Source organism: Tursiops truncatus, chromosome 1 (assembly GCF_011762595.2).
Source record: "Tursiops truncatus isolate mTurTru1 chromosome 1, mTurTru1.mat.Y, whole genome shotgun sequence".
Lineage (NCBI taxonomy): Eukaryota > Metazoa > Chordata > Mammalia > Artiodactyla > Delphinidae > Tursiops > Tursiops truncatus.
The window spans coordinates 80112668-80135367 of NC_047034.1; the positions used below are offsets into that span (position 1 = coordinate 80112668).

The 22700-nt window shown below is 38.9% G+C and overlaps 2 protein-coding genes across 6 annotated transcripts in view; one reads left to right on the plus strand and one right to left on the minus strand.

Annotated features, from left to right (window-relative positions):
* Window positions 1–13882, plus strand: part of SPAG17 (sperm associated antigen 17) — a 172559-nt gene extending 158677 nt beyond the window's left edge. For all 4 annotated transcript variants that reach the window (XM_073809001.1, XM_073809010.1, XM_073809005.1 and 1 more), the window contains 3 exons: window positions 1495–1639; window positions 4323–4466; window positions 13688–13882. In XM_073809001.1, coding sequence (XP_073665102.1) covers window positions 1495–1639; window positions 4323–4459 — 282 coding nt within the window. In that variant the 3' untranslated portion in view covers window positions 4460–4466; window positions 13688–13882. The remainder of the gene's footprint in view (window positions 1–1494; window positions 1640–4322; window positions 4467–13687) is intronic.
* WDR3 (WD repeat domain 3) overlaps window positions 5316–22700 on the minus strand; it is a 40587-nt gene continuing 23202 nt past the window's right edge. For both annotated transcript variants that reach the window (XM_033860795.2, XM_019919964.3), the window contains exons 17-27: window positions 22189–22289; window positions 21853–21964; window positions 21572–21706; window positions 21235–21285; window positions 20643–20708; window positions 13638–13730; window positions 13109–13156; window positions 12400–12443; window positions 10637–10765; window positions 9137–9230; window positions 5316–8844 (exon numbers count right to left, since the gene is read on the minus strand). In XM_033860795.2, the coding sequence (XP_033716686.1) occupies window positions 8689–8844; window positions 9137–9230; window positions 10637–10765; window positions 12400–12443; window positions 13109–13156; window positions 13638–13730; window positions 20643–20708; window positions 21235–21285; window positions 21572–21706; window positions 21853–21964; window positions 22189–22289 (1029 nt within the window). In that variant the 3' untranslated portion in view covers window positions 5316–8688. The remainder of the gene's footprint in view (window positions 8845–9136; window positions 9231–10636; window positions 10766–12399; window positions 12444–13108; window positions 13157–13637; window positions 13731–20642; window positions 20709–21234; window positions 21286–21571; window positions 21707–21852; window positions 21965–22188; window positions 22290–22700) is intronic.

Here is a 22700-nt window from a genome sequence, read left to right on the forward strand (position 1 = left end):
TCTTAGCCCTCTTCCAGCTCCAGTATCTTATGATCTATATAAAATTGTAGTACGCAGGCTGCAATTTCCAAACAGAAATACATTTTGGGATTAGATCCACTAATTCATGAGCACCTCTCCAAGACAATGCATCATTGTACTGTGTCAAAGTTTCAGAATCTTCACAACATAAAGCAAAAACACAGTTAAAGCAAGCTTTTCTCCCACTGTTCTGGGAAGTTAGCAAATCTTTTTCATTTAAAGTAGGGATTAGCCAAAAGCCAAACAAACGACTGCTGGACGAACCTTTATACGTACTAAAAACCCAGCTTGTATTCTTTGAAGCTCACTCTATACTGTTTGTTATTATTATTTTTTTTTCTTTTTGATAGTAGGTTTTGGCTCTGGCAAAGAATGTAACCTCTAGACTTCTCCATATCTAAATCTCACCACTGTTCATCTTGGTTCGTTGCCAACAGTGAATGAATGTACTCCAAGCCTGGGTAAACCTGTGTGATAACAGTTCTCCAGCTGCCCTTGTGCAGAATGTCATCATTCCCCGGCCCTGCTCTGGTTGTTGGGCTTGGAGGGCTAAGGGCTTGGGTCTCAAAACAGAGCTGTTGGATACTCTCCAGTGTGCAGATAGATGCTCACAAGCACACTGTTGAAAAAACTGAAACATTTTTCAATTCTATTATTTATAAAACTCTATTGAAGAAAAAAATTCCATTCGTACCTAACTGCTTTCCATGTGGTAGTTTCTTCTGATTTATTTTTTCCAGATAACTGTTCTCAAGTCTGCTTTTTAACCCACCTCCTAGAGAGGCAGCTTAGAAACATAAACAGCTCTTTCTTTCCTGGCTAGTGTTCTTTTCAAGGAGCAAGGCAAGAAGCCTATTCCTTGCTGTGTTTCTTCTTCTTTATGTATCAGGTTTCTTTTTTGTTGGTACAGACCTCGTCCATGTAGCTTTCGGATCTAAGCAGTTTGGTATTTAAACTAATTCTGTCTCCCTCTACTGGCTTTGCCACATTGCAGGTCCTATATTAGGAATACTCTAAACCAAGGGGCAGGGCAGGGGAATTGTGGGATTCACCCAGTCTCTTAGATTAAATTTAAGATGAAACATATTTTTCTTAGATTAAATTTATCTTTATCTACAAGGATGACAATAAATAGAAACTTGCTACTGATATTCAAGAAATAGCACAGTTACAGACATCATGAAAGTTTGCCCTCCAGCATCCTGGCATTTAGTTTCCTTATGCTTTTTCCTAAATAGTACTTGATGTTCTCCTTCAGCAATTTTTCCTGGGTCCCGCTTACTCAATGGAATTCAACCTAACTAATCCATGAAGTAATTCTTCTAAATGCTAGAACAGCAATCATTCATTTGTGCCAAATTTATAGATGAGGAAACAAGATTAGAGAGTTTGAGTAACTTGCCCAAAGTCATGTTAAAAATCAAGATTTGAACTCATACATGTCTGATTCTAAAGCTACATTGTGTCTTATAGGTGGCTGCTGGTTTGCAGGCAGAACTGAAAGTGGAGTTATTTGCCATGGCTTTTGGAGAGGATGGTGCCAAGGGATCAGCACACATCTTTCACAATATAGAGATTATGACTGAGCATGATGTCCTGTTCTTACCTGTGGAAGCAAATATCCTTTAAAGTTCAATTTGAGTAGTCATATATAGTGCAAAAATTACATTTGAGCAAGGAGAATTCAAAATGCTATTTTCTAATCCCCTCACATCTGCACTCTGTAGCTTCATTTATTCTATTTTTAAAATCAGAGTTAAATTTCTTAGGACAAAGACTTGTATCTTCTTTCATCTTTGAAAGCATCTAGCAAAGTGCCTAACATAGTACATGTGACTGTAAGTTGGATAAATCTCAATATTATTGGCCATCTATGGGGTATCAGACAATCAGAATTTTTTAAAAAAGCAAGTCTTTGTCATTAAAAAAACACAACAACTTGTAATCTTGATGGGGGATAGGAGATACCTTATTGTAGAAGTTGAATGGACATACACTGAATTACAATACATTCCTTCATACTGGTGTCTCTTGCAGATAGAATATACAGATATCAAGAACCTATTATATGCAAGGTACTGTATGAAATATTTTATCAAATATAAAAATGAAAATTGGACTCTATCCTAAAAGACTTACATAGTCTGGTAGCAGAAATAAAGTTTTCACACTTGATTCCTATATTGTACTCCAACAGCATGAATCATATGCTACTTTGCGTTACAGTTATATCTATTTGATATTTGAGCTGGGTCTTATAGAATGCAAAAACTTTTGATGAAAGGAGACTTAAACTAGGAAGAATGAACAAAAGTGTAGCAATAGGAAATCTCCAGGTGTTCAGAAGGGGAAGCAGGGAGTTCAATTTGTTGAGAGATTACAGTATTAGTAATATAGTGGGAAAGTTGGTTGGAATCAAGTTATGGGAGATTTTGAATCCTTGGCTTGACTTTATTATATAAGCAACAGTGAATCATTGAAATTCTGATCCAATGGGTGATATAATCAGCATATCTTTATAAAAATGAATCCAGTGTTATTGTACAGGATATGCTGAAGGAGAAGAGTTACTGGATATGCAAAGAACCATTGGAAGGCTACATCAACAGGCCACGTGTAAGGACAAGAACTATAGTGTGGCAACTATAGTTGGGAAAGAGGGACGTGGATGAAAGACATTTGGCAGGGGGCACTGTAAAATCTAAGGTGTGACCCACTGAGAAAAGGAAGTAAGAGGACATAAGAGTTCACCTGCAAGGTTTGGGGCTCAGGTAATGAAACATGGAGACTCAGGAGTGGATCTCAATTGAACAGTCAGGGCTGGAGATATAATAATTTTAAGTGTCAGCTACAGAGGTGATGATAGAAGGTATGCAGAAGGAGAAGAAATGTGGAGTCTGTTTAGGGAGCAGGAGAAAAAAGAGGCACCAGTGGAGACAGAACAAGCAATTAGCAAAATATGAAATATCTCAAAGAATTTCAAGGGAACTATGGACACAGTTGACAGATGCTATGGAGATATCAAGGAGACTGCGGATTTAAATAGGACCACTAGATTTGGTTGGGACAAAACCCAAACTGCAGAACGTGAAGAATGCCTGGGTGTTAAGAAAGCAGAAATATTGAGTATGGATACATTTTCAATTTAGTATTAAAGGAAACAGCAAGAGTATATGGTACCTGAGAGAGTACCTCAGGGAGGCAACAGGGAAAAGGAGAGATTTTCAGTTTAGTGTGTTTGTGGGCTGGAAAGAGTGGATCAGAAGAGAAACATTAGAAATATGAATGAGAGGACTGAACCAGCAGTATCCAAAAGAAGGCAAGAGAATAATCAAGAACAGAGCTGAAGTGTTAGTCTTGGCAAGGGAGAGAACAAAGATGGCTAAGGATCCAGACATTCTGAGGTGAAAGAAATTTAGGGGAACTTGTGTCAGATGACCTTGATTTCAATAGAAATGGAGTTGGATTCATTTGTTCATTCTTTCAAAGATCATAAGTTTTTCTAATGTGCTAGGCATTGGGGATACAGCAATGAACAAGAGACACACATTTCTGCCTTTATGTAAGCTTACATTCCAGTGGGAGGACAGACAATAGACAAAATAAGTGAAACATGGACAATGGTGATAAGTACAAGGGAGAAAATGTAAAGTAGGAAAGGAAGTACAGGGAGTGTGAAGGATTGCAGTTTACAGCAGGGTGGTCACGAAAGACCTCACTGGGAACAATTTTCCCTCACTCTGGGAACTAAATCAAGTCCTCTTACATCCTCTTCACACAAGTTATTAGATGCTGATCCAGACTAACTGAATCCCTGTGGCTGATCACAGCAATTAAATAATTTTGCATTTATGTTAATAAAGTTTCTATTTCCTTGCTTATAGAGACCATCTGTCAGGCACAGAGAGATGGGGAAAAGAGTTTTATTAAATCCTTACTCTACTTCCAGTGACAACAATGATAGTTCATAGTCCATTTCCCAAGGCCTGTCCCCCTGCCCCTCCCCACCAAAAAACCATGAAATCTGGATGCTGATGTGGTCTGGGACCTGGTTATGGTGACTGATGGCACCTACAGAAAGGCCAGTCACCCTTAGCAGAAAACATACTCTAGGGTGAACAGAAGAAATTACAGGAGATCAATAGCCATCCTTCATCCCCTAAACCTGGCGTGCAGAATTTGCATTAGACAGAAAATACCTAAAATTGAGCTAAATGTGCTAGAGATTCTACAATGTTATCTGAGTTTGCATGTACAAATCATTTGTTCATGAAAGTAATAGTCCTTAATGGGTATTTTACCAGTTTTAACAAGCAGCAATTATGATAAGAGACCAAAAGATTTTCCCCAGGGAAAAGAAAATCCTATGGTCCAGAAGATTTCTACAGCTGCTTCCCCTGCACTTGGAGTCTTCATGTCCCGTAAAGTTTCTCATTAGGTGTCAGGTAAGTAACAAATTTGTAATTTGATTGTCATCCATTCAAACTTGAAGCCTTAGACCTTGCATTTGTTCCCATCTTCATACAGCCAGCAACCAATGAGCCACTTAGTCTGGTGGAATGAAAATATTTGTTTTTAATAATTGTAACTACCCCTTCATAGTCATAAACTATCTAATCCTCATACTATCTACAAGATAGATATTTTTCCCACTTTATAAATAAGGAAACTGAGGCTCAGAGAATCCTGAAGAAGTAAAAATCTAACCTACTTCAATGTGATTCTAAAGTTCATTCTTTCAAGTGCTATTTTTGATGTTGATCGGACTCTCCAAAAAGCAAGGGTACAAACACAAACAGCAGGATGCCCTTTTGGACTTGAGAATTTACAGTTAGGCTAGTGGTTCTTAAATTTTTTGGACTCAAGACTCCTCATGTATTCTTAAAAATTATTGAGGACCCCAAAAACCTTTTGTTTATGTGGGTCATATTATCAATATTTACCAAGTTAGAATTAAAACTTGGAAAAACTTATAATTTATTTAAAAAATAAACCCAGTATATTACCAAAAATAAATTGTTAATGAAAAATAACTTTTCCAAACAAAAATTAGTAAGAGTATTACATTTTTGCAAATCTTTTCAATGTCTGGCTTAATAGGACATAGCTGGATTCTCACATCTGCTCTGTATTCAATCTGTCACCATATCACACATCACATAGTCTCTGGAAAACTCCACTGTACGCTCATGAGAGAAAAAGGCAAATAGCATCTTGCATTAGTTTCCTAGGGCTGCTGTAATAAATCTGTATTTGTGTCTCGAGGCTGCCATAACAAAGTACTGCAGACCAGGTGGCTTAAAACGATATTTATTCTCTGACAGTTTGGGGGGCCAGACATTTGAAATCAAGGTGGCAGCACGGTTGGTTCCTTCTGGAGGCTCTGAGGGAGAATTTGTTCTATGCCTCTTTCCTAACTTCTGGTGGTTGCCAGCAGTCCTTGGTGTTCCTTAGCTTATAACTCACTCTGATTTCTGCCTCTGTCCCCAATGGCATCCTTCCCTGTGTATTTCTATATGTCTCTCCTTATAAGAACAATAGTCATTGGTTTTAGGGGCTACTCTAATCTTGAATGACCTCATCTTAACTTGATTGCATCTGTAAAGACCCTATTTACAAATAAGATCACATTCATAAGTCCTGGTAGACATGAGTTTTGTGGGGATAAACTCAGTACAGTCCACCCTCTGGTTCCCCAAAATTTATACCCATCTCACATGCAAAATGCACTCACTCCATCCCAGTATTTCCCAAAGTCTTCACCTATCATGGTGTCCTCTCCATCTATGGACTTGTGAAACTAGAAACAAGTTGTCAGCTTGCAAAATAGCATAAGACATTCCCATTCTAAAAGGAGAAAATGGAAAGAATAAAGGAGTCACTGATTTAAGTGTTTGCAGTGCACAGCGGGGCAGATTTCCTAAGGTTTCAAAGCCTGAGCATAATTATCTGTGTCTTGATCTGCCCTCTGGGCCAGAGGCTTCACCAGCACCCCCCTCTAGACCCACAGATGCCTTGTGGGCCCCACCCTCTCAATTGTTAGCCTGGGACAGTCTTATCCTCTGGGCACCCCATTTCCTGCTTATAGAAGCCCAGAAGTCTGGCAGCCTTCCTTCATTTCTTGTCTCTGTCCACCAGGCCAAGCAGGCAGTGTTTCTGCTGATAGAACATTCTCAAAAACCATCAGTCTTCATGGATATCAAGGAGATCCACGCCATTAGACGTGAGGGTTCTCCACAGGTCCTTCCTGGATAGTCTCACCTCTGTTCCTAGCTTCTGCTGAGATGGTTGATTATACTCATGGTCACAAATCTAATTTCTCCACTAGGTTTTCCAGCTGCACCCTTGATGAACGCTCCAGAGCATGCCTTAGCATTTCCTGCAATATGGACTGGCTGTGAATTTTCCAAATCATGTTCAGGTTCCTTTTTGCTGACCATTTCCTTCCTCAGTTTACCCCTTTCCTCTTGTTTACTATAAGCAGCAAGAAACCAGGACACATCTTCCATGTTTTGCTTGGAAACGTCAGCTGGAAATCCAATTTCATTGTTTATAAGTTCTACTTTTTACCCCAAAGCAGAACACAATTCAGCCAAGTTTTCTGCCACTTCGTAACAAGGATCACTTTTCCTCCACTGTCCAATAACATATTCTTCATTTCCATCTGAGGTCTTAGCAAAATCACCTTTAATGTTCATATTTATACCAACATTCTATTCATGATGTAGGAATTCTCTAAGATGCTTAAAGTGTTCTTTACTTTCCCCATCACTTCCTTCTGAACCCTCACCAAAAGTGCTTTTACTGTCCATTATTTCTACCAACAACAGTCTCTTCAAGGTAATCTAGACTTTCTTCGATCATGTAGCTCAAAATTCTTCCCGGTTTCACCCATTACTTGATTCCAAAGCCACTTCCATATTTTTAGGTATTTGCTATAGCAGTACCTCACTTCCTGGTACCAAAATTTGTTATCAGTTTCCTGAGGCTGCCATGACAAATGACCATACTGGGTGGCTTAAAACAATGGGTATTTATTCTCTTGCAGTTTAGGAGGTCTGAAACCAAGGTATTAGAGTTTGTTCCTTCTGGAAGCACTGAGGGAATTTGTTCCATGCCTCTCTCCTAGTTTCTGGTGGTAGACAGGATCCTTGGTGTTCCTAGGGTTGTAGCTGCTGTCACTCCAATCCCAATCTCTGCCTCTGCTGTCATGTGGCCTCCCTCCCTGTGTGTCCTCACATGGCATTCTTTTTTTTTTTAATTTTAATTTTACTGGAGTATAGATGTACAATGTTGTGCTAGTTTCAGGTGTACAGAAAAGTGATTAAGTTATACATATACATATATTATTCTATTTTAGCTTCTTTTCTCATATAGGTCATCACACAACATTGAATAGAGTTCCCTGTGCTATACAGCAGGTCCTTGTTGGCCATCTACCTTATATATAGTAGTGTATGTTTATCCCAAGCTCCTGATTTATCCCTCCCCGCCACATTTCCCCTTTGGAAACCATAAGTTTGTTTTGATATCTGTAAGTCTGTTTCTGTTTTGTAAATAAGTTCATTTGTATCATTTTTTAATTAATTCCACATATGAGTGATATCGTATGATATTTGTCTTTCTGTCTGACTTACTTCATTTAGGATGATAATCTCTCGGTTCATCCATGTTGCTGCAAATGGCATTATTTCATTATTTTTTACGGCTGAGTAATATTCCATTGTATATATGTACCACATCTTCTTTATCCATTCATCTGTCAATGGACATTTACGTTGCTTCCATGTCTTGGCTATTCTAAATAGTGCTGCAGTGAACACTGGGGTGCATGTATCTTTTTGAATTATGGTTTTCTCCAGATATATGCCCGGGAGTGGGACTACTGGATCATATGGTAGTTCTACTTTTAGTTTTTTAAGGAACCTCCATACTGTTCTCCATAGTGGTGGTACCAACAGTGTAGGAGGGTTCCCTTTTCTCCACACCCTCTCCATCATTTATTGTGTGTAAACTTTTTGATGATGGACATTCTGACCGATGTGAGGTAGTACCTCATTGTAGTTTTGATTTGCATTGCTCTGATAATTAGTGATGTTGAGCATCTTTTCATGTGCCTTGTTTTTTTTTTAACGTAGAGCTGTTTGTATAGTTTAGAGATTAATCCCTTGTTGGTTGCTTTGTTTGCAGATATTTTCTCCCATTCTGGGGGCTGTCTCTTCATTTTGTTTATGGTTTCCTTTGTTGTGCAAAAGCTTTAAGTTTAATTAGGTCCCATTTGTTTATTTTTGTTTTTATTTTCCTTACTCTATGAGGTGGATCCAAAAAGATATTGCTGAGGTTTACGTCAAAGGGTGTTCTTTATTTTCCCCGAAGAGTTTTATAGTGTCTGGCCTTACATTTAGGTCTTTGATCCATTTTGAGTTTATTTTGGGGTATGGTGTTTGTTAGAGAATGTTCTAATTTCATTCTTTTACATGTAGCTGTCCATCACATGGCATTCTTATAAAAGCAAATCATTGGATTTAATCTTATCTAGAATGACCAATCTTAACTAATTATATTTTTAAAGACCCAAATTCCAAATAAGATCGCATTCATAGGTTCTGCTGCTTAGTTTGGAAGTCCTTTTCAAGACAAAGTTGAAAAAGGCACCACATTTCAGTTCTAAGTCAATGTTAAAATCAGCTTCTCCCTCTTTTTCTTTTTCCTCTTCTTTTCTTCCAAGTGGCTGGTAGCATCAGCAAAAAACATAACTTCACTTTTTGCCTCACATTCCCTCTTGAGAAAATCAAGACCTGCCATGTTGAAGCCGATAACATCCTGAGAAAGAATACAAGAGAGATTAAATAAACTTCCTCTCAATTCAGTCAATATCGCAGCATATGTGAGTCAGGGGAACCAAAGCTTCATGTGTTGTTACTCATCCTTCCCTAAGGGTTTTCCTTGTTTGTTTGTTTTTTTGTCTACTAGCTCTAACAAAAACCTCATCTTAAATATACATGCATGTCAGGTCAATATCACCAAAGATAGGGCACAGCACACTATGCTACTTGTAAGTAACATACACACTAGAATTTTCCCCTCCTTGTTCTGTCTCTACAAAGATACTTACCCGGACTTGGCTGACTTTTGAAATAGTTGTTTCCTTTAATTTTTCAATCACTGGCACAAGCATTTGGTTGCTAGTGATCTGGCCAAAGTGAATCCTAACAAAAATAAAACCAGGCATGTCACAAAGAAGGATAGTGGTTCTAGCTCTACCTGTCCCTTCTAGAACTAGCAAACAGACAAAATGTCCAAAAAAAAAAATCATTTTGCCAATCATGGGAATACAGAAATGCTTCTATGAAAAAAAACTAAAGAAGTTTCTTCCTACTATTCAATTCTATCCAATAACAATTTTTAAAATACTATCCTAACATTCAACTCATTTGCAAAGCTGACTCTTTGCAATCTACCCAGTGGCCACAGATTTTGACAACGGCATTCTATGTAAAGACCAGAGGAAAATGAGCCTTCTAAGAATTGCTAACTCAAAGATTTATTAATATTTCAGCCAAAAAAAGAGATGATCAAACTCTGACCTAGAGTACCAAGATGCCCTTGATGATTCATGCTCCTTTAACCTCCACATTCACCCTCACCCTCAGTTGTGACCTGCCATATCTACCTGTGAGGTAGCACCCATCTACCACCCCAATATGCTAGAAATATTCACTGTGTTTCTCTTAGAATCAGTAACCCCGATTCAATAGCACATATGCCATAGCAATTAAAAAATAAACTGTAAATATGACAACAGAATAATATAAACATATCATTGTTCTTCATTTGCTACTATCCTGAAAGAAATAAAGGAATGAAGGGTTAATGATCATGAAAAAAGGCCAATTCACCAAATACACCTGTTTTCTTTTTAACTATTTGGTATTGGCTGAGCAGTTTCTGATTTCCTAATAGCATTTTAAGGAATGTTCAAATTTGCCTCTATTCCTGTCCTCTGATATAACAGCTTGAGACTGGGGGACACAGTGGAAGATAAGAATATATTACGCCTTTGTAAATATATTTTCCCTCTGTTACATATTAATAAGAATTCTTCCTATTTAAGAATATAATCTAATGAACGTTTTCTTTATGTTTCTTAGTTCCCTCCAAATATGCCCCTATCCTTCCATTTGTACTTGTAGAGACCTGGGAAATAAACTGACTACTCCTTAAAATGCTATTATGAAAATAAAACCATTTGGTTTAAACTCAATAGTCAAAAAGAAACACTGAGGCAGACTGGCCATTCAGAGATGGGCTTTCAGCAAACTGACTAGAACCAGAACTGCTACCTTAGACTGTAACCTGGAGACCTCCGCCTGCCTGAGCATCCTTAGCAACATAGTACCTCATGCTACTTAGAGTTGGGTCATCACTAACTGCATTTTACGAGCAAGACTGACTCCAAAGGATAAGAATTATGTCAGGCAGCACTGAAATTCCCAACAGTCTCTGAAACGGAAACATCACATTTCTTAATCCCAAAGCATGGACAGCTTCAGGTGAGGCACTACTGGAGCAGTTATGCGGATAAGACATGATATTCTTTTGGAAAGGACGTTACCTGAGGAGAAAGAAGAGGCACCTACATAGAAGTTCAATATCAGAGCCCTGCTGGATGAATTCATTAAAGAGCTTAAGAATGTCTGGGACGTAAGAGAAAGGCAGCACAAGCAGAGATTCTTCCAGCTCACTGAAGAGGAAAAAATAAACATTAAAAATGCCACGTTTCTTAACATAGTCAATTTAAAAATCTTTTCCTCTCCTATTTTTTTCTTCTACTTTTATACTTGAGTAGATCTTACCCATCCAGAGTTAAACATACATCTGTATTATGAATGGTTCTCTCTTTTCAACGTTTTGGTTTTCTATATTTAGTATTTTAACCTACTTGATGCATTCTTGTCCATGGCAGGGTAGGAGAATCTAACTGTTTTTCTTTCAGATAGCCAATTTCTTTAAAGCCTTTTGTTGTATATCCCATCTTTATATGATACTTCTTTTACCATTTATTGAGTCCCTCTATGTCATAGAGTGTTCTAGGGCTTTAGAGTCTGTTTTCATAACTGATTCTGACAACAATCCGTACAGGTGCATTTTTACAGCTTTTTAATCTAGGAGAACAGCTCCCTCTTGTTCTTTTTCTGGTTTGTTTTACTTTTCTTGAGCTAGTTCTATTATCATTTCATCAATTCCAACTAGAACTCTCAAGAGAATTTCAACTGGGATCACAAACCTATAGACTAGTTTAAGAAAAACCAAATCTTTAAAACACAGAATCTTCCCATCTAGGAATGCATCGTACCTCCATTACTCTAAATTTTCTTTTACATTTCTCTAGCAAAGTTTCATTATCTTAGATAGGTCCTGTTTGTTTCTTGTATGGGATATACTCAGATATTGTGATTTGTTATTAAAAAAATGATAACTCTCAGTAGATCAAACTCAAATATTATTTCAAAAATGAATGACAAAAGATATTAAAAAATTCTTAAAAAACCAGTAAGAGAAACAACTATAAAGCACAAGAAAGGGAAAGTAAAAATTCACAGGAAAAAATACAAATGGCCAACAAATATAATAAAATTTTAACTTTGTTAATTAAAAAGGAAAATAATGCAGTACCACCTTTTGCCTCTCAAACCAGCAAAGAATTTTTTAAAAGCTGGTAAAAGTCATTACAAGCACTCTGACAGTAATTAAGCAACATAAACCTTTAAAAAGCTCATGTCCATTTATTAGTAATAAACTGCTAGGACCCTTAAGAAAAATAATCAATGATGATGACAAAGATTTATATATAAAGGTGTTTACTAAGGCAGTATTGATAACAGCCAAACACATATGCACCACCCAATAGTAACTATATATACAATGGAATATTTTGAACTAATTCAATGTTGTGTTTTTGAAGAATATTACTAAAGTGAGCAAGTGCTCAGGAGATATTCTGTGAAAAAGGACAGGATATAAAAATGTATACATATGATTCCAACTGTGTATGTATACAGAAAATAAGCCAAAGGAAATATACAACAAAAAATGTTAGCAGTTGGTACCTGTGACTGAATTATAGATGATTTCATTACCTATGATATAAAGTAGCACTGCCCTTCATTTGTGCTTTTTAAAAGTATTCAATATCTCCCTTCATATTTTAGGAGGAACCTTCTAGTTCTAATTCAAAAAGAACATTATAATGAGTTATTTTCCATCAAAATTTTGACATAGTTAAACCTCTAAAGAAGATAATCATCAATTATAATGTCTGTTTATCTCATGTTCGGTAAATGGTATTAGCTGTAATAACTGCGCACTGGCACTCACCTTGACTTGATTCCTTTAAAAATCTCCAACACATAAGCTGAAGGCTATAAAGGAAGTGTGACAGCATTAGTGATACTCTTGATTTCTTAACTGAAGCTCTCTAATTTCTATCTCCTAAAAACCAGGGATATCTCTCCTTCTTATGAGAAACTGTTCTAAAAAGGGCACTACGTGCACGGGCTTAGACTGAGTCAGATCTGGGTTCACAATCCAGCTCTGCCACTTATCAGCTATGTTCCCTTCGATCTGTAAGTCAGAACAGTCTCCTATCCATAAAATGAAGACACACTGACTCACATTACTGTTGTGATGAATGAAACATGCAAGTATTGAGTAATTAAAGATCACTAAGAGCATACGTTGTCCCAGTATTCTCCCTCTCTCCTCTTTTATCTGACTTATATCAACTTTTCCTCCAAAAACTTCAGTTTCAATGAATAGAATCTTCAGAGGGCTGTGGATACTAAACATAAATAAGCACTAAAAAAACAATGCCAGTCCAGTCCAACCAGAAAGGATGACTTGAAGTTACACTAAAATGGTCCTTTTGAAATACAAAATGTCTTAGAGGATTCCAGCATTCAAGACATTTTTAATGACAAAGTATTTCCCAATATGTCTATTCTAAAATCATAATGCCTCTTCACTTCCTCTCTTGCGCCTGAAAGTAACCTTAGAATAACCAAGGGGAAACCATTAGTCTACTCACAGAGATACTGCCATAAGCCATCAGGATGGGGTTGATGGGAAGAGGAACCTATGAAGAAATTATTAAATCAAGTCATTAAACAACAAGCCTTTGATAGTGCTTATCACAGGCAGGGTCATAACAATATTTTACACTTTTGAAAAGAGAGACCCTAAAAACTGACCCTGAAGAATTATTAAATTATTTAATAATAGCTTTTAGTTTCAATACTGCTTATTTATGAATGAGTCTGGGCAATACATTTCATCTAGAAACCCGAAATGTTTACCCTGCCTCCCAAACAAAAGGAGGAATCTGAGTTTTTAACTCAATACAATAATCACCATGATCTCAAATTAACTATCCTTGGCTTTTTATTAAGACAAAGCTTCTCAATTCCTTCTTTCTAATGTTTGAATTAGAAAAGATTCTACTACATTTATCTCATTTCCTGATCTGAGTTAATAAATCCCCAAATGATGTTTTTTTCCTCAGGAATTGTCTCCATTTATAAATGTTTCTCAGACCGTAACTTAATGGACTCTCTTACCTCTTTCCCTGCAGCTTTACAAATGGCTTTGTGTTCTCTCATTTTTGCAGTTTCTTCTCTGTATAGCTCAATAGCCTCCATGATCCTCTCAGCCTACACGGATGATGGCAAAGGACAGAAGTCATCACAACAAACTCACCATCCCACAACACTGCAAATGGAAGGCCTGACGAAAAGTTACCAAATGAAATTGCTTGAATCAGTTTAATAAAGATGTGCCAATAGTGTGCCAAACAGCATTCAAAGATGTCTTCGGGGTTTTTTTTGTTTTTTTTTAAATTTTACTTATTTTTGGCTGCATTAGGTCTTCGCTGATGCGCACAGGCTTTCTCTAGTTGCGGTGAGCGGGGACTACTCTTCGTTGCGGTACGCGGGCTTCTCAGTGCGGTGCCTTCTCTTGTTGCGGAGCACAGGCTCTAGGTATGTGGGCTCAGTAGTCGCAGCACGTGGGCTTAGTTGCAGCATGCAGGCCCTAGAGCATGCAGGGTTCAGTAGTTGCAGCACGTGGGTTCAGTAGTTGTGGTTCGTGGGCTCTAGAGTGCAGGCTCAGTAGTCGTGGTGCATGGGCTTAGTTGCTCCACAGCATGTGGGATCTTCCCAGACCAGGGATTGAACCCGTGTCCCCTACTATGACAAGTGGATTCTTAACCACTGCGCCAGAGGGAAGTCCCTGATTTTTCTTTTTTAATTTACAAGGAGACTGGGTCATGGATTCAGATGAGACTACAAGTGGACACACTGAGTAGGGCAACTCCCAGGAACACCTGAGAGGTGCCACTTTCAGGAGATCAAACTTTTCTTTCTAGAAACCAGGCACTGATCCAACAGATTCAGCACTACTTCTGTCCTTGGTTACAAGGGAGGAAAACAGAGGTTATGAACTTCATCTGTAAATTTCATCAACTTTTTGCCACAAAAGGCCTATCTGGTTGGGATCCTATTTAAAAATGAGATACAGGGGCTTCCCTGGTGGCGCAGTGGTTGAGAATCTGCCTGCTAATGCAGGGGACACGGGTTCGAGCCCTGGTCTGGGGGGATCCCACATGCTGTGGAGCAGCTAGGCCCGTGAGCCACAACTACTGAGCCTGCGCGTCTGGAACCTGTGCTCCGCAATGGGAGAGGCCGCGATAGTGAGAGGCCCACGCACCGCGATGAAGAGTGGCCCCCGCCTGCCGCAACTGGAGAAGGCCCTCGCACGGAAGCGAAGACCCAACAGAGCCCAAAATAAATTTTAAAAAATAAAAATGAGATACAGGAGAGCGATCAAGATGGCAGAGTAGAAGGATGTGAAGCTCACCTCCTCCCACAACTACATCAAAAACATATCTACATGTCGAACAGTTCTCACAGAATGTCTACTGAATGCTGGCAGGAGACCTCAGACCCCTGAAAGGGCAAAGAAAATCTCCATGTAACCAGGTAGGACAAAAGTAAAAAAAAAAAAAAAAAAAGCAAGGAAGTAATCGGGTCGGGACCTGCGCCCCAGGCAGGGAGCTGTGAAACAAGAAAGGTTCCTGCACCCTGGGAAGTGCCCTCACCGGCAGGGAGATCAGCCAGGACAGAGGGAGAGCTTCAGAGCCTTGGAGGAGAAAACAGCAACCGATCTGCAGCAGCTAGAATAGAGACCTGCACAGGGGGTCAGTGCACCCGCTCTACACTCCCCAGCCTGAGATGCACGTCTGCCAGTACGGGCAAGGGCTGGGTGTGGAAACTTGGGCTTTGGAGAGGTGCTGTTGTGTGGGCAGTGTGTGAGGGGAGGCGCGGGAGCCACCCTGCAGCCGTTTTCCCTGAGCGAGCTCTCAGGCGGCAGGACACTGCCCACATGAGCTCCAAGAGTGATCATGAGCTGCCTCTGCTCCCATCATGTGCTCCGGGGGCACACATGAGCCACCACTGCTGCTGAGAACCCCACAACCAGGCACCAGCCACTGCATCTGCACACCCTCTATTAAGGGGATAATGGCCAGCACACGCTGAGAAAAGAGGCAACAGGCATCCATACGAAAATCAGCCCTTGCACCAAAAACATTAAACCCACACAGGCTACACAGGGATGCTCCCACATAAAAACAGCCCTCCAAGACCACAGTAGATAGACCTCTTCAGTCTAATAGACGCTGATTTCAAAAAGGAGATAATGAAACTACTGAAGGAATTAAGAAAGGTTATCAACAGAAATGCAGAGTACTAGAAAAAGGAACTAGAAACAGTAAAGAGGAACCAAGAAAAATTAGAAAACTCATTTGTCGAGACAAAAACTGAACTACAGGCAATGAACAGCAGAATAAATAATGTAGAACGAATAAGTGACCTGGAAGATAGAATGATGGAAATCACCCATCAGGACAGCAGACAGAAAGCCAAATGAGAAAAAAATGAAAGCAATATAAGAGACCTATGGGATAATATAAAGTGTACCAATCTACACATAATCGGGATTCCAGAAGGGGAAGAGAAAAGGGGACTGAAAATGTATTTGAAAGATTATGGCTGAAAACTTCCCAAACCTAAAGAAGGAAACAGATAGAGCAGGTACAGGAAGCACAGAGGGTCCCAAACAAGGTAAACCCAAACCTACACCAAGACATATTATAATAAAAAAGGCACAAGTTAAAGATGAAGAGGATTCTCAAGGCAGCAAGAAAAAAACAGTTAATTATAAGGGAACCCCCATAAGGCTATCAGCAGATTTCTCTACAGAAACACTGCAGGCCAGAAGGGAGTGGCAAGATACATGCGAAGTCCTGAAAGGGAAGAATGTGCATCCGAGGATACTCTAGCCAGCAAGATTATCATTTAGAATAGAAGGAGGTATAAAGAATTTCTCAGACAAGCAAAAACTAAAAGAATATAGCAATACTAAACCTATCCTGAAGCAAATATTGAAAGGTCCTCTCTAAGCAGAAAAGTAGGAAGAATATATAGGGAAGAGAAAATTCACAATTGGAAAGCAACTCACATAAATAAGCCAGTACACAGATTAAAAAATAAAATAAAATTTTTGTGAACGTGATGATACCACAATGAATAGCAAAAGCATGAACGTGAAGATGTAAACAGGACATCAAAATCATAAAATGTGGGTGAGGAGAGTAAGAAAAGGTAGACTTTTCTTTTTTTCATTTCCTAGAATGTGTTTGAGCCTATATGACTACCAGTCTGAGGCAAGCAGATATAGGACGGGGTTAACATACTTGAAAAACAGGATAACTACAAATGAAAAACATACAATACAGTCACAAAAACCAAAAAGAAAAGAACATAATATGAAAGAAAATCATCAAACCACAAAAGGAAAAACAAAGAAAAAGGGACAAAGATGAAATATTGAAAGGGAGGCAATGTAAACAGATATTTCATGCAAACAGAAATGACAAGAAAGCTGGGGTTGCAATACTCATATTGGACAAAACAGACTTTAAAACAAAGCCCATAAAGAAGGACACTATATAATAATAAAAGGATCAATACAAGAAGAGGAGTTTACACTCATCAACAATGTATGCACCCAATACAGGAGCACCCAAATACATAAAACAAATACTAATATACAGGGACTTCCCTGGTAACACAGTGGTTAAGAGTCCACTTGCCAATGCAGGGGACACGAGTTTGAGCCCTGGTCTGGGAAGATCCCACATGTCACGGAGCAACTAAGACCATGTCCCACTACTGAGCCTGCGCTCTAGAGCCCACGAACCACAACTACTGAGCCTACGTGCCACAACTACTGAAGCCTGTGCACCACAACAAAGAGAAGCTACCGCAATGAGAAGCCCACGCATCGCAACAAAGAGTAGCCCCCACTCGCTGCCACTAGAGAAAGCCCACATGCAGCAACGAAGACCCAACGCAGCCAAAAATAAAAATAAATTTAAATGAAAAGAAAATACTAGGGCTTCCCTGGTGGCGCAGTGGTTGAGAGTCTGCCTGCCGATGCAGGGGACATGGGTTCGTGCCCTGGTCTGGGAGGATCCCACTTCCCACGGAGTGGCTAGGCCCGTGAGCCATGGCCGCTGAGCCTGCGCATCCGGAGCCTGTTCTCCATAATGGGAGAGGCCACAACAGTGAGAGGCCCGCGTACCACAAAAAAAAAAAAAAAAAAAAAAAAGAAAATACTAATATACATAAAGGGAAAAACTGACAATACAATAGTAGGAGACTTTAAAACCCTACTCACATCAATGGACTGATCTTCTAGACAGAAAATCAAGGCAACAGAGATCTTAAATGACACAATAGAACAGTTACACTTAATTGATATTTTCAGGACATTACATCCAAAAAAACCAAAATACCTTTCAAAATTGCAACCCAAAACTAAAATACTTAGCAATAGACCTGACCAAGAAAGTGAAAGACTTATACACTGAGAACTATAAAACCTTAATAAAGAAAGTTGAAGATGATTCAACGAAATGGAAAGATAGGGACTTCCCTGGTGGCACAGTGGTTAGGAATCTGTCTGCCAACACAGGGCACACAGGTTCGAGCCCTGGTCCAGGAAGATCCCACATGCCATGGAGCAACTAAGCCCATGTGCCACAACTTCTGAGCCCACGCTCTAGAGCCTGCAAGCCACAACTACTGAGCCCACATGCCACAACTACTGCAGCCTGCGCGCCTAGAGCCCGTGTACTGCAACAAAGAGTAGCCCCCACTCGCCACAACTAGAGAAAGCCCGCATGCAGCAATGAAGACCCAATGCAGGCAGAAATAAATAAATAAATAAATTTATTTTTTAAGAAAAGAAATGGAAAGATATCCCATGTTCTTGGACTGGAAGAATACTGTTAACATGGGCATACTACCCAAGGCAATTTACAGATTTAATGTGATCCCTATCAAATTACCCATGACATTTTTCACAGAACTAGAACAAATGATCCTAAAATTTATATGGAACCATAAAAGACCCAGAACTGCCAAAGCAATCCTGAAGAAAATGAACAAAGCAGGAGGCATAACCCTCCCAGACTTCAGACAATACTACAAAGCTACAGTAATCAAAACAACATGGTATTGGCACAAAAAGAGACATATGGATCAATGGAACAGAATAGAGAGCTCAGAAATAAACCCACACACCTACTGTCAAGTAACCTTCAACAAAGGAGGCAAGAACATACAATGGGAAAAAGACAGTCTCCTTCAGCAAGTGGTGTTGGGAAAGCTAGACAGCTGCATGTAAATTGATGAAGTTAGAACACACCCTCTCACCATACACAGAAATAAACTCAAAATGGCTTAAAGACTTAAACATAAGGCATGACACCATAAAACTCCCAGAAGAGATTATAGACAAAACATTCTCTGACATAGATAGTACCAATATTTTCTTAGGTCAGTCTCCCAAGGCAATAGAAATAAAAACAAAAATAATTAAATGGGACATAATCAAACTTACAAGCTTCTGCACAGCAAAGGAAACCATAAAAAAAATGAAAAAACAACCTACAGAATGGGAGAAAATATTTGTGAATGATGTGACTGACAAGGACTTAATTTCCAAAACATACAAACAGCTCATACAACTCTATAACAAAAAAACAAACAACCCAATTGAAAAATGGGCAGAAGACCTAAACAGACATTTCTCCAAAGAAATACAGATGGCCAATAGGCATATGAAAAGATGCTCAACATTGCTAATTATTAGAGAAATACAAATCAAAACTACAATGAGGTACTACCTCACAGTGGTCAGAATGGCCACATTAAAAACTCTACAAATAACAAACGTTGGAGAGGATGTGAAGAAAAGGGAACCCTCTTACACTGTTGGTGGAAATGTAAGTTGGTACAGCCACTATGGAAAACAGTATGGAGGTTCCTCAAGAAACTAAAAATAGAATTACCATATGATCCATCAATCCCACTCCTGGGCATATATCCAGACAAAACTCTAATCCAAAAAGATACGTGCACCCTTATGTTCATAGCAGCACTATTCACAATAGCCAAGACATGGAAACAACCTAAATGTCCATCAACAGATGAATGGATAAAGAAGATGTGGTACACTAGAGGGGTGGGATAGGGAGGGTGGGAGGGAGACGCAAGAGGGAGGGGATATATGTATACATATAGCTGATTCACTTTGTTATACAGCAGAAACTAACACAACATTGTAAAGCAATTATACTCCAATAAAGATGTTTAAGAAAAAAAAAGATGTGGTACAAATGTACAATGGAATACTACTGAACCATAAAAAAGAACAAAATATGCCATTTGCAGCAACATGGATGCAACTAGAGATTATCATACTGAATGAACTAAGTCAGAAAGAGACACAAATACCATGTTATCACTTATATGTAGAATCTAAAACATGACACAAATGAACCCATCTACAAAACAGAGACAGACTCACGGACATAGAGAACAGACTTGTGGCTGCTTTGGGGGAGGGATGGAGTAGGAGGTTGGGGTTAGCAGATGTAAGCTATTATACATGGAATGGATAAACATCAAGGTCCTACTGTATAGCACAGGGAACTATATTCAGTATCCTATGATAAACCATAATGGAAAAGAATTTATAAGAATGTATATATAACTGAATTAGTTTGCTGTACAGCAAAAATTAACACAACATTGTAAATCAACTACACTTCAATTTTTAAAAAGTCTATAATCAAAAAAGCAAACAAACAAACAAAAAACCCCCATTTATTGCTCACCCCACCCCTGTGATCCACATTCAGTAGGTTTGGGCTAGGGCCTGGGAATTTCCTTTTCTAACAAGTTCTCAGGGGATGCTGATGCTTCTGGTCTGGGGGCTCCACTTTGAGAACTACTGCCATAAAGTAAAGGAATTAGAATAGGGGCTCTTAACACTTATTTGGTGATTTTAGGGTCAAATCTAGAAAAAGGGCAATTTCATGCTGTTTTTATTTCTTATAATTGTTTCCTTTGTGTTTTTCTTTAGATTTTAATAAAATACTTTTTGGAAATAAAAAAAAATTAAAAATGAGATACTGCATTCTAGTATCAACTTACTGCTTTGACCGTTTCAATAGTTTTCTTTCCAGTAAAGTAATTGTCACCTTGAGTCTCTCCCGGAACCTGCCAGGAACAAAGAGATCCTTTAACAATTTCATTGACAGGTGTTAAAGAGCCAATAAATTAATCTTATATCCAGAAAAGAATAGACATTACTATGTTACGATGACTGTTACATGGTGTTATCAGCTACCATTAACTGAGTACTTAGTAAGTGCCAGACACTATGTTAAATGTGTTATATGCATTATCAGAAGAATACCCTTCTCTACAACACGTTTTAAGAGAATGCCCAATTTCTCCATTTTTTTCTGATTTTTGATTTACAGTGAAACAACTGCCTGAAGCCTCCTTAAAAAAAAGCCAGAACGAAAATCATTCAATACCAAATCTGGTCAATCATTTGTCCCATAAAATCAGGATATACAGCTGGATTAAGAAGGACTACACAGATTCCTTCCCGTATCAGCTGTGGATGACTTTGACATCTAGTCCCAATTCTAATCCCATTAGAAATTCTTGAAATTACAGTAAATTCCAATAAGATAATTACAGGACACAGTCTGAGGGTCCTGAAAGATTTACTTACTACTGGTTGGTCTTCTTTGGCCACACTCTCCTCATATTCTGCTTCCCTTTGCTGACAAGAGATAGATATGAATTAATTTCAAAGAAAAAACATGACCCCTATGTGAAGTGAAATGAGACAGTGAGAAGCTGCTTCTTTCACAATCCAACCCCCTTATGGCATCTCTGTGTCCGCTTGGCTGCCGAAGTGGTGTCAGCAGTCTTGGAAACATCTTTTGGAGCTCAATGGACTTGCACTGACTGAGGTGTGACAGCACTAGACAGGAAACTCGAGCTGAGACAGCGTGTCAGATACTGACACCCACCAGCACATTTGTAACCAAGGCTGAACACCTTACCATCTCCCTTTCTTCCTCAAGAATAAGAGGCTCCCTTGTTCTCTCCCAAAGTCTCAGAGATTTGTCATGGGACGATGATACAATATAGTCCCCACTGGGGCTTACAGCCAAGCACCATATTTCCTGGTGATGCCCCTGCAGAGAGAAAGGACAAAAAACAAAAATCCTGAGTAAGAATACCTTATTCATAGACCGCTAACTGCTTACATTAGTGGGAAATCAACACTTGATCTTAAAAGAAGTTCCTAAGTACTGAGCAAGCAAAGCAGGCAAGAGGTTACCTCCAGAGTTTGTATGTGTTCAAATTTGTCTGCATCCCACTGCTTAATCTTATGGTCTTTCCCAGCAGTGAAGAAGAGGTGAGACTTGGGTACAAACTTTAGGTACATCACACTGAAAAGTGAGAGAAGTACTCAAATGTCATCAAATTCCTCATCATTAAAAAGAGTCTTATACACATAAATAGCTTTTGAATAGCTAGTTCTAGAGTGTCTGACTATATTTTAGAATTTTTAATTTCTGACTATCTGAGAACACTAAATAATAGACACAGATGCTCCCGGGAAATGATACCTACAGGTGACTCAACGGGAGGTCTTTGAAAAGATGACACCTACCTGTCATCATGTGCAAACAGAGACTTGTGGCAGTCCCCAAAGTCCAGACCCCAGATCTTCACATTCCTGTCAGCAGAGCCAGTTGCTATCAGTGCTCCATCCTAGGAGGAAGAGAAGTAAAACATTACTTGATTATCTGAAACTCTAATTGGAGAAAAGCTAACCAGAACATGTATCCCATTTCTTTCAAAAACATTAATGCCAAAAAATTAATTTCATCTCTTTACCAAGAGCACCTACATCCTCTCTTTTACCTACAGATCTACTTACAAAACTTGTAAGTAAGCAAGAACTCTGTGGCTTAGATGTTTTGGTCCTGCTACAGGACAGTGTTATACCTTGATGGAGGTTATGTTTACTTTGTCCAACAGATAGAATAAAGAATCTCTAATCTCTGTCATAAAGTTTGGGGGGAGAGAAGAGGGAAAGAGAAGAATAAGGCTGGGAAAGAATCTACTATATAGAATGTTTACGACCTAGCCCTTTTTATGCCATGTCTCCTATCACTGATT